At 38.9% G+C, this 17,919-nt stretch overlaps 1 protein-coding gene across 2 annotated transcripts; it reads left to right on the top strand.

The window, feature by feature from the left end:
• Positions 1-124: 124 nt before the first annotated feature.
• On the top strand, positions 125-8,052 carry LOC109266948 (cytochrome b-c1 complex subunit 6, mitochondrial). 2 transcript variants are annotated; one of them, XM_019449441.2, is made up of 5 exons: positions 193-280; positions 3,849-3,875; positions 4,364-4,511; positions 4,619-4,780; positions 7,837-8,052. In XM_019449441.2, exons 3-5 carry the CDS (start codon positions 4,449-4,451, stop codon positions 7,867-7,869), a joined length of 258 nt encoding a protein of 85 aa, XP_019304986.1. In that variant the 5' UTR covers positions 193-280; positions 3,849-3,875; positions 4,364-4,448; the 3' UTR covers positions 7,870-8,052. The 2 variants fall into 2 exon arrangements, with proteins under 2 accessions (XP_019304985.1, XP_019304986.1); XM_019449440.2 differs by lacking the exon at positions 4,364-4,511 and having other exon boundaries at positions 125-280.
• Positions 8,053-17,919: the final 9,867 nt, after the last annotated feature.

Genomic DNA, 17,919 nt, shown 5'->3' with positions numbered 1-17,919 from the left:
TCTTAGCAAATCCTCCTTAGGCACGAATACTAACTCCCCCTGTCCCCTGCCTGTGGACGGTAGTATATGCCAATCCGAGCGTGTGTTCGCGACTACGACGAGTCTGCCGCACTTCCGGCCAGATCGCCGGATATCCGCTGAGTGACCCTTACAAGTCCTTCTTGATCCTGAAGTGGAATAGGTGCCGCTGTTGCTGCTGGTGTTGAATTCAGGACCGTAGCGGAACATGGGGCTGGAGGACGAGCGAAAGATGCTGACTGGGTCCGGAGATCCCAAAGAGGTAAGGCAAGGCGACCGACTCGGGCCTCTTCACTGCCCTGAGGCTCAAGACCAAGCCCGCCAAAATACACGCGGGGCCCTGTTGGCCTTGGATTCGCCCCTGGAGTTTGCACGGTCGGGATTTACTGGTTCCCTCGACCCAGCCCCCAGAATTCGTCGATTCATCTTGGGCTAGTAGATGACTAGCTTTTCTCTGGACCTTGGTTTCCCCATCTTGTGAAAGCGGTGACGGTTTAACGAGAGCGAAAATGCTGTGTCGCCTAAACTTTTGTAAAAATAGTATCTGTGTTTTTAGTCAATCAGGTGTTCTGAGATCCTGGTTTGACAAGGTCAGGGAGCAAGCAGACCAACCCTAGCGCTTCCGCTCAGGTCAGGAATCCTGCTACATCTTCTGTTGAGGTTCCGGAGATCTGGCCTTATGCTAGTTTCTGTGAAGAAGGGGTTTCTTTTTCTTTGGTGGGGGTGGGAGTGGGAGGTATATTTGGGGACGGTGTAGGAGTGTGCAGTATAATTCTGTGAGGATGGAAGAGGGAGCTCTTTCCCAGAGGAAGAATTCCAACCTAGTAATAATTTATTGACAGCTTACTGTTCCATTCCAAGTTCTTTATATGTACTCATTCCTTTAAGCCACCCCATAGTCCTATGAGGTAAGTATTAGGTACTATTCCTGTTGTCATTTTACAGGTGAGGAAGCTAGCATAGAGAGGTTACACATCTTTTCTAAGGACCACACCTAAGAAATCATGGAGCGAGGAATTGAACCCAAGCCACATGGTTCCAGAGCCAAGACTTAGCCACAGTGCTGTACAGCTTTAGAGAAGCCAGCTAACTTTTGGTTTTCAGTCACATTTCCTATCCTTTGCTTTGTTCTCTAGTCACTTCTGGGCAGCTGTTCTGTGTTTATGGATTCAGAGTAGTTGGAAACTAGTTGATCCCATGATTTTTCTTAGTCTTATTTTCAGAAAGAGGACCAGAAAGAAATGGAGCTTGCCTCAGGAAGTTCAGCAGGAAGTATACCAGAAAGTTCAGTAGAGCTCACCACAGCAGCAGATGAGAAAAAGAAAGTAGTCAGTTTTTTTTTTTTTTTTTTTTTTTTGTTTTAATTATGAAAACTGAGGTCTTTTATGAAGAACCTATCTATACCTTTTGGACAATAAATCTTTTTATCTAGTGTGACCTTGGTTTTTGTCATTGACTGGAAATTTTATATGAAGTAGTCCCATTTTCAGACTTGTATTTGGATTTGTTTTTCCAAAACATGCTGTGATACTTCTGCTACAAAATCATCAAAATGGTCAACGTAGTAGCATTGCTAATAGGGAAACGATACAAAGGTCTTGCTTCTGGGATACAAATTTCAGGTTTCTAACTCCGGCAGGTTAGGATTTCAATTTGGTGGGTGGGAGGATTTTTTTGTTTTTTTTGTTTTTGTTTTTTTTTTTTTAATTTTTTTTTTAACGTTTATTTATTTTTGAGACAGAGAGAGACAGAGCATGAACGGGGGAGGGTCAGAGAGAGAGGGAGACACAAAATCTGAAACAGGCTCCAGGTACTGAGCTGTCAGCACAGAGCCCGACGCGGGGCTCGAACTCACGGACCGCGAGATCATGACCTGAGCCAAAGTCGGCCGCTTAACCGACTGAGCCACCCAGGCACTCCTTGTTTTTGTTTTTGAGAGAATAAGTGAGTGAGCTGGGGAGGGGCAGAGAAAGAGGGAGAGAGAGAATCCCAAGCAGGCTCTGCACTGTCAGCACAGAGCCTGTCATGAGGCTCAAGCCCAAAAACAGTGAGATCATGACCTGAGCTGAAACCAAGAGTTGGGATGTTCAACCGACTGAGTCACCCAGGTGCCCCTGGAAAAACTTTTTCAGTATGAATCTTTTTTAAAGAGCAAGGTTAAGAAACCTTAATGAAAAACTGGAATTTGACATCCTAAAAATCATCTTCATGTTTAGAAGAGATCTTTGCTAATTGTGAGAATAAATAGCCTGTGTTGAACCTGCCTTACCCTTCCCAGCTTTCATTAGAATGAAGCCAATTGTGTTGGAATTTTGAAAACATAATGAAGGATTGCCAAGCTAATTTGTTGTGGGTTTTTGTTTTTTTTTTTTTAATCTTCGTATATACCTTTTCTTTCCCTTCCCCAAATGTGGACATGTGCATTCACAGGAAGGCAAACACCTTAATTTAGACAGGTTGAGATACTGCAGTTCAGACTCTGCTATGCCTGAGATTTAAGCCTATGCTGATGCTCCCACAGGGAATCTTTTACATTATTTGTAAAAGTTTACATTATTTGTAAATTTGAGGTTGTGTCCCTGAATCAGAAGTAAATAGGTTAGGGCGTGGTTCCAAGTTTGTGAATGGACTACTCTAGACTTTTGATGCACTTAACACTGATAGTTTACTTAGAGTCCTGAGGGTTCAGCAAGCCAAATGCAGTAACTGGAAAGCATTGGCTATAGAAGAGTTTAGGTTTGGCCATTTTCATATTCCCAGTTCAAGTTCAGTGTCTAGAAAAAATGTTTTCCTCCTAATTTCATTTGGGATGTAAGGATGAAATTAAGCTATTTTTGGTGCTAGTAGGACCAAACAAACCAGAATTCCAAACAAAATACTTTAAGTTATATAGGTTCCATGTGAACATCAGCTTGAATCTGTATCAGAAAATGTCTAATTAGGGGTGTCTGCCTGGCTCAGGCTGTAGAGCATGCGACTTTTTTTTAAATCTTGGGGTGGTGAGTTTAAGCCCCACTGGGTGTAGAGCTCACTTAAAAAAATGTCTAATTAGTGTTTGTTATTTCTAAACTGGGAGCCCTTTAAGGGGCTGTTGTAATTAATCAGATTACAGATAAGTACTTTAGAGGCTTTAGAGTGTCCTGCATACTTTAGGTTGTTGCTAATTAAAGTGAGATAGTGTGTCCTTGTTGCAATGTACTCAGGGTTTGTTTTAATTAGGTATGGTAAGGTTACAGGCATGGAGACAACTGTTTTTGAAAGAAGAGTTTGTATGGGTTCCAAGAGAAGGGGGGAAGGCCATACCACCCAGGGCCATATGGGAAAGTGCCTGGACCAGCGGAGAGAGCAAGGGAAACCAGACTTTTGGTTTCTGAGGGAAAGAATGGGTGAGGCAAGATAGTCAAGCTCTGGCAAGGTTAGGATTAGATAGTTTGAATAATTTCCTTGGGTTCTGGGCTATAGAGGTGGTCTCCAGTTGTTTGGTACTTGACTCTAAGGTGATTAGGGCAGGGGCAATAACAGGATTAGTGTAGGAGAGTTAGATAAAGGAGGTAGTTGGTAATAAGGGTTTTGGATTGGTTGGTTTACATATGAAAGATGTGTCCGTAAAGCAAGTTGCTGCATAGAAATTAGCCAGCCCTGGGAGGGGCTTTCTCTCCTGGATTAGTAACGTAGCAATGCCCTACAATGTCAAAGCATCATAAAATATAGAAAATTTAAAAAAACACAATTAATACAATGCTTATCCTCAGTAATTACAACAATCGGTATGATTGGGAATATGTATTTCCTAAATTGCTGCTGACATTAATTTTGTTTTCCTTTTTTAGGAGGAAGAGGAGGAGGAGGAATTAGTGGTAAGAGCCGTCTCAGGTTTGGAACTACCTCAGTAAAAGAAAGTTTGAGCTTCGTGAAACTCTTAAGGGCATTTTAAGGCGTCTTTACTTGACACCTTGGAAAAGATGGAAGTGGAAAAGGCCTTTAATCCTTCCTGTGCTGTGGAGTGTTTGGGGGGTGGTGTGGGCCTGGGAAACAGTCTTTTCTGGGTTTGTTGCTTTAGTCATGGCGTCAGGGAGCAGAGCAGCATGTTGAGGACCTAGTACTCAATTACCTGCTATTTGTGGTTTAATAAAGAATTCTGGAAGGAACTCTTCTTATATAGTCCTTCTCCATGTTAACATTGCCTATCTAGCTGGACAGCTGGGGTTGCATAGGCCTGGCTGTCAGATGAGGAGAATTCAAATTCACAGACATTACATATCCCAAAATGCTATGTTAACAAGTAAGGCCTCCTATAGATCTACTTCAAGTTTGGCTAGGTTTCCTTTACCACCTTGTTTTTCAGATAGGACTGAGGCTTTCAGTGCATACTGGCAACCTTGGAAGGCAGGAATGTGAAACTTTCCCCTACTACTTAGCATCAGAATTGAATGGGAGACCCCATTCTGCCATTTCTGGAGGCAGTGTGGCTCTGCCAGCTGGCCTTCTGCACGGTAATTCAGAGGCAGCACCTTGGTTTGGTGGTTGTATTAATCAAAGCGGATGGTTGTGGGTCTCCTCCTATAACCCCATTTTGGTTCCCTCTGTGTTTCTCCTTCAGGATCCTCTAACAACGGTGAGAGAGCAATGCGAGCAGCTGGAGAAATGTGTAAAGGCTCGGGAGCGGCTAGAGCTCTGTGATGAGCGCGTATCCTCCAGGTCAAAGACAGAGGAGGATTGCACAGAGGAGCTCTTTGACTTCCTGCATGCAAGGGACCATTGTGTAAGTCATCCTAAAGTCAGGAAGGGGGAAACTTATAGTGGCCAGGCAGACTTGGTGCTGACAGCCTTTCCATGCTAGGACAGTTCCGTCAATAAGCATTTACTTATTGGCCCAATATATGTCAGATCCAGTTCTGAGCACTTTACATAAATATAAATAGTCTTATCTAATTCTGTTTTCACTGGAGATAAGGGGTCGTTATCCCCATTTTGCAGATAAGAAACTGAGGCTTAAAGAAGAGAAATGATGTCCCCACTTGGATTGGGAATCCAGTGAGAAAGCTGGATTTTGTATCTTTAAGTAACAGGCTATTTGAAAATAATTGATACCCTTGGGGCGCCTGGGTAGCTCAATCACTTAAGCGTCAGCTTTGGCTCATGTCATGATCTCATGGTTCGTGAGTTTGAGCCCTGTATCGGGCTCTCTGCTGTTGGCACAGAGCCCGCTTCAGATCCTCTGTCCCCTTCTCTCTCTGCCCCTCTTCCACTCAGTGCCTGTGTGCATGCATGGGTGTATGTGCGCGCATGCGCGCAGTCTCTCTCTCAAAAATAAACATTAAAAAAATTTTTTTTAAATAATAATTTATATCCTTCAGTGTGTCTTATCCATAGCAGTTGGTCCAAAAAGTTTTCTTTCTTTTTATTTATTTGTTTATTTTTAAGTTTATTTATTCTGAGAGAGAGAAGGGTGGGGGGAGGGGGCAGAGAGAGACAGAATCCCAGGCAGGAGATCATGAGCCAAAATCAAGAGTCAGGCACTCAACAGACTGAGCCATCCAGGTGCCCCTTACTTTTTTTTTAAATTTTTAAAATTTGTATTTGACTCTTTTACATGTAAGAGTAAGGTATTTTAAATAAATTACAGAGGAGGCAAAAGTTGGATATGATTGGTTACATTAAAACTGATTGGTTAATAAGTATATGAAAAGGTGCTTAATACTTTTGCCCCTCAGAGAAATACAGATCAAAACCAGGAGATACCAGTTCATACCTACTAGGATGGCTAAAATCAAAAAGATAGGGAGAAATGGGTGAAGGGGGTCAAAAAGTAAAAAGGAGAAAATAAATGACATTTGCCCCCATGAAAAAGTTAATGATCTCCATTCAACCAATTTTATGCTTCAACAATCCAATATTTGTGTTTTAATTCTGTAATATACACTGGAAATACACAAATGTACACATGTACCCCCATTAAACACATTGTGATAATCAAGGAAGGTATTTTATGAATACATAAAAATCTAACTGAAATCATACTGGCTAGAGATAACCATGTTTTGTATATACTATCAGATTTTTAAATAAAAATGACATCATAGATACATTTACATATAAAATATGAATAGAGGCATTTCTTTTTCAACATAATTTTAGTGGAAAGAAGCAAAATTTATATATAAAATATGTGTCTGTAATTCTCCATATCATGAAAGAAATAGATTGGTGTTGGTGAAATGTGGAGAAATTGGAAACCTCATACACTAGTAATGGGGATATAGATTGGTATAGCCCTATAGATAAATGGTCTGGCAGTTCTTCAAAAAGTTAGAGTTAATATGACCCAGTAATTCCACTCTTACCTATATACTCAAGAGAAATGAAAACATGTCTATATAAAAGGTTGTACGCGAATACTCACAGAAGCGTTATTCATAATAGGCAGAAAGTAGAAACAATATATATCAACTGATACATAGATAAATAAAATGTAATATATCTGTATAATGGGATATTATTTGACAGTAAAAAGAAATCACGTACTTTACTCAAAAATGTAAATTCTACCATATGATCTAGCAGTTCCACTTCTGGTTGTATACCCTAAAGAATTGAGACTGTTCAAGGACTCAAACAGATTAGTACATGAATGGTCACAGCACTCATAGTAGCTAAAAGGTGGATGCAGCCCAAATGTCCATTGTGGTATATGCATACAATGAAATTGTTCAGTCCTAAAAAGGAAAGAAACTCTGACATGCTACAACATATATGAACCTTGAAGACATGCTAAGTAAAATATACCTATCACAAAAAGACAAATAGGTCATTCCACTTACTAGGTACCTAGAGTAGTCAAATTCATAGAAAGTAGAATGGTGGTTGTCGGGGGAAATGGGGAATTCCTTAATAGGTACATAGTTTCAGTTTGGGAAATTGAAAAAAAAAATTGGAGATTGATAATTGCTAGACAGTAAATTACTTAAGGCCACAGAAATGTAGAGTTAAAAATCATTAAAATGGGGGTGCTTGGCTGGCTCATTCAGTGGAGTGTGCAACTCTTGGTCTCGGGGGTTGTGATTTCAAGCTCCATGACTTTAAAAAAAAATAGTTAAAATGGTAAATTGTATATTATTTAAATACTTTTATGAGCCAAGCACTGGGCTGAGATCTGGGGATGAGATAGGCATGGTCCTTTCCTTCACCAAATTGAGCCAGCATAGAAGACAAGTAGAGTAGTAAACTCTCTTGGGTGTAGCCTTTTCAGGATGGCCTTCACTGATCCTCCTGTTTAAAGCTGCTAGCCCTCCCTGCCTTTTTATTTTCCTCAGAGCATTCCTATCAGAAGTTAATCTTATATGTATTTTATAATTCTGTCATTGTGTAAGTTCCTTAAGAGACAGAGGTATTACCTGGTTTACCATTGTAGCTTACTCAGCATCTAGAACAGTACCTGGCATATAGTAGATATTATATATAAACATTTGTTGAGTTAATAAACACTGTGATATGGGACGTATAAGTTTCTGTGGGGAAGACAGAGGAGAGACACATTTGTGTGGGGATAGGAGTTTGTTTAGAGAAGGCTTACAAGAAATTACATGTAAACTTAAGTTCTAAAGGAAAAATAAAGGATGAAAAAAGTGGGAAAGAGTTCCAGGTAGAAGGGAGATAGTATTCAAGTAACTAGGGAGTTCACTAGGGCTCAAGAGGGGTGTGGGTGTATGGAACGCTGTGGAGAGACAAGAAGCAGTATTGTTCCAGGTCATGAAGGACCTTGTAAGCCAGGATATTAAAGCTGCCGTTTGATGACATCCTTTTCTTTCCCCCATGTAGGTGGCCCACAAACTCTTTAACAGCTTGAAATAAATGTGCAGACTTCACCCCAGCCTTCATGACCTGGTCATCAGGATACTTTCTTATGGTTTTGACCATGCCATTTGTTTATTTGTGTAACTGTAAGTTCATGTGAACCTCATGGATTTTAGCTAGGCAGGTAGCTTCTATGTAATTAGCAGTGATTCCTCTTAATAAAGGCCAGTGATCTGCAGACCTGCTGCCTCTTGTACTTTTTTTAAATTTAATTTGAAAATTTCAAACACAAGACTAGGTAGAACAATAATCAACTCCCGTGTACCCATCGCCTAGCAAGTATGCATCTCTTAATGATACAGAATTTACCTTGATGCCATTATCACAGTTAACATGAACAGGGATGGCTCAATTTCATCGAATGCTGAGTCCATGTGAAATTCTCTCTTACAAGTGTCTTTTGACAGTTTTTGGTCTCAGTATTCAACAAGGTTGCTTTTTTTTTTTTTTTCTCAACGTTTTTTATTTATTTTTGGGACAGAGAGAGACAGAGCATGAACGGGGGAGGGGCAGAGAGAGAGGGAGGGAGACACAGAATCGGAAACAGGCTCCAGGCTCCGAGCCATCAACCCAGAGCCTGACGCGGGGCTCGAACTCACGGACCGCGAGATCGTGACCTGGCTGAAGTCGGACGCTTAACCGACTGCGCCACCCAGGCGCCCCCAAGGTTGCTTTTTTAAAATACACAAATTATGGGGCCCCTGGGTGGCCTAATCAGTTAAGCATCTGACTCTTGATCTCAGCTTGGGTCTTGATTTCAGGGTCATGAGTTCAAGCCCTGCATTGGGCTCCACGCTGAGCATGGAGCCTACTTAAGAAATAACATACATACACACATATTTTAAAAAGGAGTGAGGAGATAATAAGTTTGTGAGGGGAAAGGTAGTGGATTCCAAGAAGGATGAAAAAAGGGCACCTGGGTAGGCAGTGCTGGCAATGGGAAATTGGTTACATACATATGAGTAGAAGACATCTAGTAAGTTAGTATATTGAAGGTAATAAGTGCTAGCAGAGAATGAGTTACAAATAGGAAGAAACCAGAAGGAATTGAACAGTGTTGAGGTATTTATGATCTAAATAAATACAGATTTCAATGTAAGTAAATACAGATGCCAGTGTATAAACATGTAGGGGATATATATTTCTTTAGCTCAGCCCACAAAGAGGGCTTTATTCCCCAATAAAAGGAACCAGGGTTCCTTGGAGGAATGGGTGATTCCAGAGTTGGGAAAGTACAAGACATTTGTTTGTTCCAGAAAGAAGGAAATGCTCAAAGAACAATAGGGACGTGTCAAGTACACAAAAGCAACTAGCCAAATCCAGAACAATTTGAGCATCAAAATATATAATGATAGTACTGGGTTGTAACTCAATTGAATAAAATAATACAGGAATCCAAGCTAATAAAAATAAGTGAATCAATTAAAGGTTAGGTGAGGAGGGCACCTGGGTGGCTCAGATAGTTAAGTGTCTGACTTTGGCTTAGGTCATGAGCCAAACAGCCTGCCTGGGATTCTCTCTCCTCTCTTTCTGCTCTTCCCCCACCTGCATGTGTGCTCTCTCCCTTTCAAAATGAATAAATAAACCTAAAAAAAAAAAAAAAAAGGTAAGGAAGGTGATACATATTACAAAAGGAGAATGTACAAACTGTAGCTTAAATGAAAGCTGGTATCCCCACTAAGGAGACACATGGCTGTAGGCAGCAATGAGAAGAACACAGCATCACTGATTCCTGAAAAAAATAGATAAGCTGAATCTAACCAGATAAATAAAACTGAGGGACATTCTATAAAACTAGACATCGTACAAAGTAATCCTCATTTGTATCAAGATGGTAAAAGTCAAGGAAAAACTGAAGAACTGCTCCAGATAAAAGGAAACTAAAGAGACAAGACAATTGAGTGCAACATGTGATTTCAAACTGGATCCTTTTGTTATTAAGGACATTATTGGGGCAACTGGTATCTATTCTGTATTGTCCAATATGGTAGCCACTAGCCATAGATGGCTACTGAACACTTGAAATGTGGTTGAGGTATTGAGGTTTTAAATTTATTATTATTTTTTTTAAATTTCTTTTTAATATTTTTGAGAGAGAGAGAGCATGAGCAGGGGAGGAACAGAGAGAGAGGGAGACACAGAATCCGAAGCAGGCTCCAGGCTCTGAGCTGTCAGCACAGAGCCCAACATGGGGCTCGAACCCCTGAACGGTGAAATCAGACCTGAACCAAAGTCGGATGCCCAACCAACTGAGCCACCCAGGTGCCTCTAAATTTATTTAATTGCAATTAAATTTGAATTAATTTATGTTCAAATTGCCACGTGTGTCTAGTGGTTACCATATTAGACAGCAGAGGTCTAGGCATTGCAAATTGAACCACCTGAGTGCTGAGGGAAGCTGGCGCTGTAGATGTTGGAAAACTGCTCCAACTGCATAAGCTGTTGCTATGTGGGAATACACAGCCAGTGTTGCCAGACCACTTGGTAAGGAGCCAGAAATCCAAGTTTTATGTTAGCTCTCCCAATTTTTTTTTTCCTGTCCCCATCTCCCAATTTTTAAATGTGGACAACTAACTTTTTAAAAGCATTAGGCCAAATAACACACATCTATGGGCTGGCTTTGGCTCACTAGTTTGCAACCTCTGGTTGCAAATGAAAAAGACAATATGCAGATAGTTATATATGGATAGAAAGTGAACCATGGCAAAAATGAGTACCTTGTGCTTCAGAAGTAATTGATACTCAGTATAGCCAGCAAGGCTGCAGAAAGCTTCATAGATGAAAATATGGCAGTGGAGCTTCTGAGAATCTGAAGGATTATGTTTGCAAAAATGGGGCAAAGGGCCACTTGAACCTAGAAGCTCTTTCAACCTGTTGTCCTAGCTACAGGGACGGCCAGCATTTCCCAGCCATTTCTGACTTAGAACCCATTTCATGGTGATGTATAATCTCACAAAATACCTTTAAAAATAGTGGGATTGTATTTGTTGTATGTAATCTGATTATTTTCAAACAGCTCATTAAAATTCAAACATATAGGAAAGCTGAAGTTTTACAGGGAACATTTCCAAACTCATCACTCAGATTTCAGTGAATGGTTAGTAATGTGTTATTAGTTTTATCATAGAGAGGAGGAATTACCCAGAGAAAAAGCTCCAGAATTCTGCCTAGAGGATTCTTGAGTCTGTTGCTGAATATTAAGCTGCAATTGAATAGGGCAACACTCTGTGTAGCCAGGCTAAGAACTACTGGGTACCTATAAATTGACTCCCAAAGTTAACAGAAGGCTGGGAGTTGTTTGAGTTTTGGCGAGCTAATGTGGGGAATTCCTATTAAACTTGTTGAACACCTGGAGCATTGACTCCGGAAGTGGACGCTTCAGCAGTAGGGCTAAAGCTAGCCCTAGAAAGAGGATACTGAAGATAGGCTATACCACATCTTAAAAAGAAGCCTTGAAAGGATTAGACTGATTCACAAAAAACCTGACTGCCTGCTGGAACAAAGTCCAAGACATTTTAAAAGAAGACAACAAAATCTAGCATTCAACAATGTAAATTTTGCAATACCAAGCATTCAATAAAAAATTGCTAGACATGCACAAAAACAGGCAAATGTGACCAGGAGAAAGATAGTCAATAAAAACAGACACATGATGATAAGATGAGAAAATAGTAGACAAGGACTTTGAAAGAGCTACAGATATGCCCAAGAATTTAAGGGAAATGAACATAATGAGAGAAGTGCAACATATAAAATAAATCAAATAGAATTTCTGGAGCTTATAAGTGTAATATCTGAAATTTAAACTTCACTGGACAAGACTGACACAAGATTATACAGTGAAGAAAAAAAAGTGTATGTGTACTGGTATGCTCTTGAAGACCCAGCAACTGAAACTATAAAAACTGAAGCACAAGAGGAAAAAAAACACTAAAAATAAATGAACAAGGAAAAAGTAAACTGAGACAACATCACATGGTCAGAAGAGAGAGAAAGTGAGAGATGGGAAGGAAGAGAGAAAAACAAATTTTGGGGGGTGGTGGGGAATACCATATTATTTTATTTGAAGGAATGTTATAAATGAAAAAACTTAAGTAGATGTTTTGGAACAGAAAAAAAATGGAAACAATAATGGTTGAAATTTTACAAATTTAATGAAAATTATAAATTCATAGTTCCCAGAAGCTCAACAGACTCTAATCAGTATAAACAGAAAGGAAATCACACCAAGTCACCTATTCTCAAATTGCTGAAAACCAGTGATAAAGTGAAAATATCAAAAAGAAAACATGCATTACATACAGAGGCACAATGGTAAGAATTACTACCCACTTCTCCTAAGAAAAATCATCTTTAAAGCTTTGAAAGGGGCGCCTGGTGGCTCAGTTGGTTTCAGCTCAGGTCATGACCCCAGGGTTGTGGGATTGAGCCCCACATCGGGCTTTGCACTGACTGTGGAGCCTGCTTGATATTCTTTCTCTCTTCCTCTGCCCCTCTCCCTGCTCCCCCACTCACATGTTCTCTCTCTCTAAAAAATAAAGTGTTGAAAGAAAGAGATGTTTATCCTTAAATTCTGTATCAAGTGAAAATATCCTTAAATGAAAACAAAATAAGGATGTTTTAAACAAACAAAACAGAATTCATTGTCAGCAGACTTGGATTCTACAAGAAATATTAAAGATAGTTCAGGAAAAATAAAATGCTAAATGGAAACTTTGATCTACACAAAGAAACAAACAGTCCCAGAAATGGTAAATAAATATTAAATAGAATAGATATTCTATCTCATTTAAAAAATTTATTTAAAAGATAGCTTACAGGGGTGCCTGGGTGGCTCAGTCGATTAAGTGTCCAACTTAGCTCAGGTCATGATCTCACAGTTTGTGAGTTCAAGCCCCGTATCGGGCTTCCTGCTGTCAGCACTGAACCTGCTTTGGATCCTCTGTCTCTGCTCCCCTCCACCCCCACCCCACTTTCTCTTTCTCAAAAATAAACATTAAAAAAAATTTTTTTTAAAGATAGCTTACAATGAAAAGAACACATTAAGTAGAAAGAAATTATAAAGACTAGAAATCTATGAAATAGAAAAGAAAGGAGGGGTGCCTGGGTGCCTCAGTTGGTTAAGCATCCAACTCTTGATTATGGCTCAGGTCATGATCTCACATTTGTGAGTTCAAAGCCTGAAATAGGCTCTGCACTGACAATACAGAGCCTACTGGGATTCTGTCTCCCTTTCTCTCTGCCCCTCCCCTGCTCTCTCTCTCTCTCTCTCTCTCTCTCTCAAAAATAAAGAAATAAACTTTTAAAAAAAAAGAGAGAAAAGAAAGGAGAAAACCCATAAAACCAAAACCTGGTTCTTTGTAAAATTCAACAAAATAAACCTGTAGTTAGGCTGACAAAAGTACCCAAGAGAGAAGACACAAATTACCAGTATCAGTGATGAGAGAGGGGACATTACTATAGATCCTACAAACCGGGTCAGCAGCCTTTTTCTGTAAACATTCAGACAGTAAATATTTTTGGATTTGTGGGACATATGATCTCTTGAGCAACCATTCATCTCTATTAGAGCCACAGTAAATGAAAGGTGGCTGTGTAAAAATAAAACAGTATTTGAAAAATTGGCTGAGGCTGAGTTTGGTTTGTGGCTATAGTTGATGCCCCTTGCTACAAACACTAAAAGGGTAATAAGCGGATATTCTGAACAACTTTATGTGAAGAAAACTGGCAACCTATGTGAAACAAATTCTTTAAAAAACTCAAATTGTTAAAACTGCTACTGGAAAATTCAAATAGCCCTATATCAGGGTTTCTCAAATTTTAGTAGTACTTACGTTTTGGACTAGATAATTTTTTGTGTGGGGGATAAGGTTTTCAGCAGTATCCCTGGCTTCTGCCCACTAGATGCCAGAAGCACCATATAGTTATAATAACCCCAAATATCTCCAGATGTTACCAAATGTTCCCTGGGGAAGGGATATCATCTCTGGTTGAATATAACTGCCCTATGTCAATGAAAGAAACTGAATTCACAATTAAAAACCTTCCTTTCCACCTTACCCTATACACCCTCCCCCCCAAAAAAAAACAAACAACAACAACAACAAAAAAAAACAAAAACAAAGCCACCCAAACACCCAACTCTACGTGGCTTCACTGGTGAATTCTATCCATAATTTAAGGAAGAAATAATACCAATCCTATAAAAATTCTTTCAGAAAATAGGAGTGAAGGGAAAAAAATAGGAGTAAAGGATGCTTTCCAAATTCATTTTATGAATCCAGCATTACCTGGATATCAAAATCAAGCAAAGATATTACAGAAAGAGAAAATTTCAGGCCAATATTCTCTGTGAACACAGATGTAAAAATATAACAATATATAAAAAGAATAATGATACATCATGAACTAGTATGTTTTTTTACAGGAATCCAAAGTTGGTTCATCATTTGATAATCAGGCAATATAACTCATCATATTAACAATACAGCAGAAAAATCATATGATCATCTCAATAGATACAGGAAAAGCATTTGAAGAAAATCAACAACCATTCATAATTTAAAAAAAAAAAATCTCAGCAAACTAAGAAAGAGAAATTTCTCAATCTAGTAAACGACATCTGTTTTTTTTAAAAAAAACCTATATAACATCATATATAATGATGAAATACTGAGTGATTTTCCCCAAGAATGGAAACAAGGCAATCTACTACTACCACCTGTATTCAATGGTGTGCTGTAAGTCATAAACAGTAAAATAAGGCAAAGGGAAACAAAAGGCATACAGATTGGAAACAAGTAAAAATGTCTTTATAAAAAACATGACCTCGTGCACAGAAAAAGTGGAAATAGTTCCAAAAAGTTACCGAAACATAATTTAATTTAGCAAGGTCTCAGGATGTAAGATCAACAAACAAAAATCAATTGTATTTTAATAACTAGCATTCTCTTGAAAAATGAACAAAGTAAGCCTGTCACTGTCAATTCAAACAATTGATAGTACCAGTCGCCAAAGATAAAAATTGAACTAATTTTAGGGACACCCGGGATGGCTCAGTCAGTTAAGTATCTGACTCAGCTCAGGTTATGATCTTGTGCTTCATGAGTTCGGGCCCTGCATCGGGATCTGATGTCAGCAGGGAACCTGCTTCAGATCCTCTGTCCCTCTCTCTCTCTGCCACTCCCCCCTCACACTCTCTCTCTCTCTCAAAAAAAAAAAAAAAAAAACCAAAAAACAAAACATTAAAAAGAAAAAAGAGAGAGACAGAGAACGAGCAGGGAAGGGGCAGAGAGATAGACACAGAATCTGAAGTGGGCTCCAGGCTCCAAGCTGACAGCACAGAGCCTGATGCGGGGCTTGAACTCACAAACTGCGAGATCATGACCTGAGCTGAAGTTGGAATCCTAACCGACTGAGCCACCCAGGTGCCCCCAAAAAACATTTAAAAAAAAATTTTGCCTTCAAGCAAAATTAGCATTTTGAGAGGCACCTGGCTGGCTCAGTCGGTGGAGTGTGACTCTTGATCTCAGGGTTGTGGGTTTGCAAACCATGCCGGGTGTAGAGATGAAAGAAAGAAAAAGAAAAAGGAAAAGGAAAAGGAAAAGAAAAAGAAAAGAAAAAAGAAAAGAAAAAGAAAAAGGAAAAGAAAAAAAAAGAAAAGAAAAGAAAAAGAAAAGAAAAAGAAAAAGAAAAAAAAAAAGAAAAGAAAAGAAAAAAAAGAAAGAAAGAAAGAAAGAGGTGTCTGGCTGGCTCAGTTGGTTAAGCATCGGACTTCGGCCCAGGTCATGATCTCATGGTTTGTGAATTCAAGCCCTGCATCAGGCTCTGCTGACAGCTGATAGTGCACAGCCTGCTTTGGATCCTCTCCATCCCTCTCTCTGCCCCTTCCTCACTCTATCTCAAAAATAAATAAACATTTATAACTAACTAATTAACTAAATAACTAAATAAATAAAATTAGGATTTTGAAAAAAACTGGTACCCATTATTGTGAGCTTAAAAGTTTTCCTAACATTTAAAGTTTTCGATGAGATCAGTAGTGATATTAACAAATATGATTTTTGATGTTGTATAATGAATGTGAAAGCATTTGTAAGATCTGCATAACTCAGTGACCCTGATAATTTCCAAATAACCACTGTATGATGTGACAAATCACGCTTAGGCAAAAGAGTCATTTTAACTACAAGATAGATCAATGGATCTCAATGTAACAGAGTATGAAAAGTTCTAGATATGGTTTCAGATTCCACACTGCTATCAACTTTTTTTTTTTAATATTCATTTAGTTTTGGGAGAGTGTAAGCTGTGGAGGGGCAGAGAGAGGGGGACAGAGGATCCAAAGCAGGATCTGCACTGACAGGCTGAGAGCAGCCAGCCCAGTGTGGGGCTTGAACTCACCAACCCTGAGATCACCACCTGAGTGGAAGTCGGATGTTCAACCAACCAACTGAGCCACCCAGGTGCCCCTGCTACTGACTTTTTTTCCCCTGCTACTAACTTTTAAGAAAACTACCACTTGTCCAATTTTGAGATAGTACCAAAGAACATCCAGTATATATGTCCTATATATATATATACATATATATATGTAATTAAATATTAAAATACTCCTCTTTTCTAACCACCTATCTGTGTGAGACTGGATTTTCTATATATACTTAAACAACATATAACTATTTTTTCATAAAGATACCTATATTATCATGCAATGGGTTTATTGTTATTTTTAATGAGTAAATATTTAAAATATTTTGTTTTAATTTCTAATCTGGCAAATATTGATAGCAAATAAAAAGCTTAATAATTCTTAAGTTTTAAGAGTGTAAAGTGTCTCAAGACCCAAAGGTTTGAGAATCATTGATCTACTCCAACCCTCTCTCTCTTGATTCCCTATTTTATAGATGGGTAAACTGAGGCTTAGAGTTGGAAAGGACCCATCACAGGGAGACTGTGGTTGTGGTCCTGACACTCCACATTCGGTTTAAATCTGTGAGAAGAGGTGTGCTGGGATAACTCCTATTTAGTGTATTCAATCTCTCTTCACTGGATCCTTATCTGGATTTAAATGTCATGAGATTTTTTTTTTTTAAAGACTTTTCTCTGGGCACCTGGGTGGCTAAGTCAGTTAAGCATCCAACTTCGGCTCAGGTCATCTCGAGGTTCATGAGTTCGAGCCCTGCATTGGGTTCTGTGCTGATAGACCAGAGCCTGGAGTCTGCTTTGGATTTTGTGTCTCCCTCTCTCTCTGCCCCTCCACCACTCTCTCTCAAGAATAAATAAACATTAAAAAAAAATTTTTTTAATAAAACAAAAAAGGCTTTTCTCTATGCACACATCTCCCTCCATCTTACAACTGCTAGGTCCCTGTTACAAACTTCTTTCTCATCTTTCACTCACTCATTCAATGACTATTTACTGAGCGCCAACTATGTACCATATACAGCTCTAGGTGCTGATAATCTAACAATGAATTAAACAAAATCCTTGATTTGATTTTTAAAATCTTACATTCTGGTGAAGGGTCAGAAAATTGGTCCAGAACTTGTAAATGGGCAGAAGAGAATTACTGGGTGCTCTTTCATTGTAGTGCTAGAGTATACCTTTGATTGACTTTATATTGACTAGGCTATTGCACAATTTTGTAGGGGTAAAGGTTAGCTTGTAAGAAACCAATGGCAAATGCAAATTACTCCTATCCATAGTAATGCAAATGGATTTTGATCAGTAGAGATGGAATTGATTTCCATCTGGTATAAGTGATAATCCCAAACATTATAGTTTATTACTGAAGATTTTAATGTTTTTGCAACTATCAGCAAATTCATTTCAGCATTCCTTTGACTGATAATCTAAATATCTGAAACTCAAATTCTCATTTGCACAAGTCTTACCATCTAACTGGTTTCCCTCATTATTTAGGATAATAATGGAGGAGTAGTTTATTATGATGAATAAAATCTTTGGCCTGCGCTCACTTTATCTTTGTGTAAGAATTATGTTTCCCACCTTTTGCAAATTGTAATTTAGCAGACTATATGAAAA

This window comes from Panthera pardus, unplaced genomic scaffold (genome assembly GCF_024362965.1).
Source record: "Panthera pardus isolate Hobbes unplaced genomic scaffold, ASM2436296v1 HiC_scaffold_11, whole genome shotgun sequence".
Taxonomy (NCBI): domain Eukaryota; kingdom Metazoa; phylum Chordata; class Mammalia; order Carnivora; family Felidae; genus Panthera; species Panthera pardus.
Note: the sequence above shows the minus strand (reverse complement) of the source record. Positions and strands in the feature narration are given on the sequence as shown.

Bases quoted from the DNA above. Each gene is read 5' to 3' on its own strand.
- LOC109266948 (XM_019449440.2), top strand. From the start codon at position 227: ATGGGGCTGGAGGACGAGCGAAAGATGCTGACTGGGTCCGGAGATCCC. The intron at 281-3,848 runs GTAAGGCAAGGC...TTCCTTTTTTAG, and splicing joins GGTCCGGAGATCCCAAAGAG to GAGGAAGAGGAGGAGGAGGA. The intron at 3,876-4,618 runs GTAAGAGCCGTC...TTTCTCCTTCAG, and splicing joins AGGAGGAGGAGGAATTAGTG to GATCCTCTAACAACGGTGAG.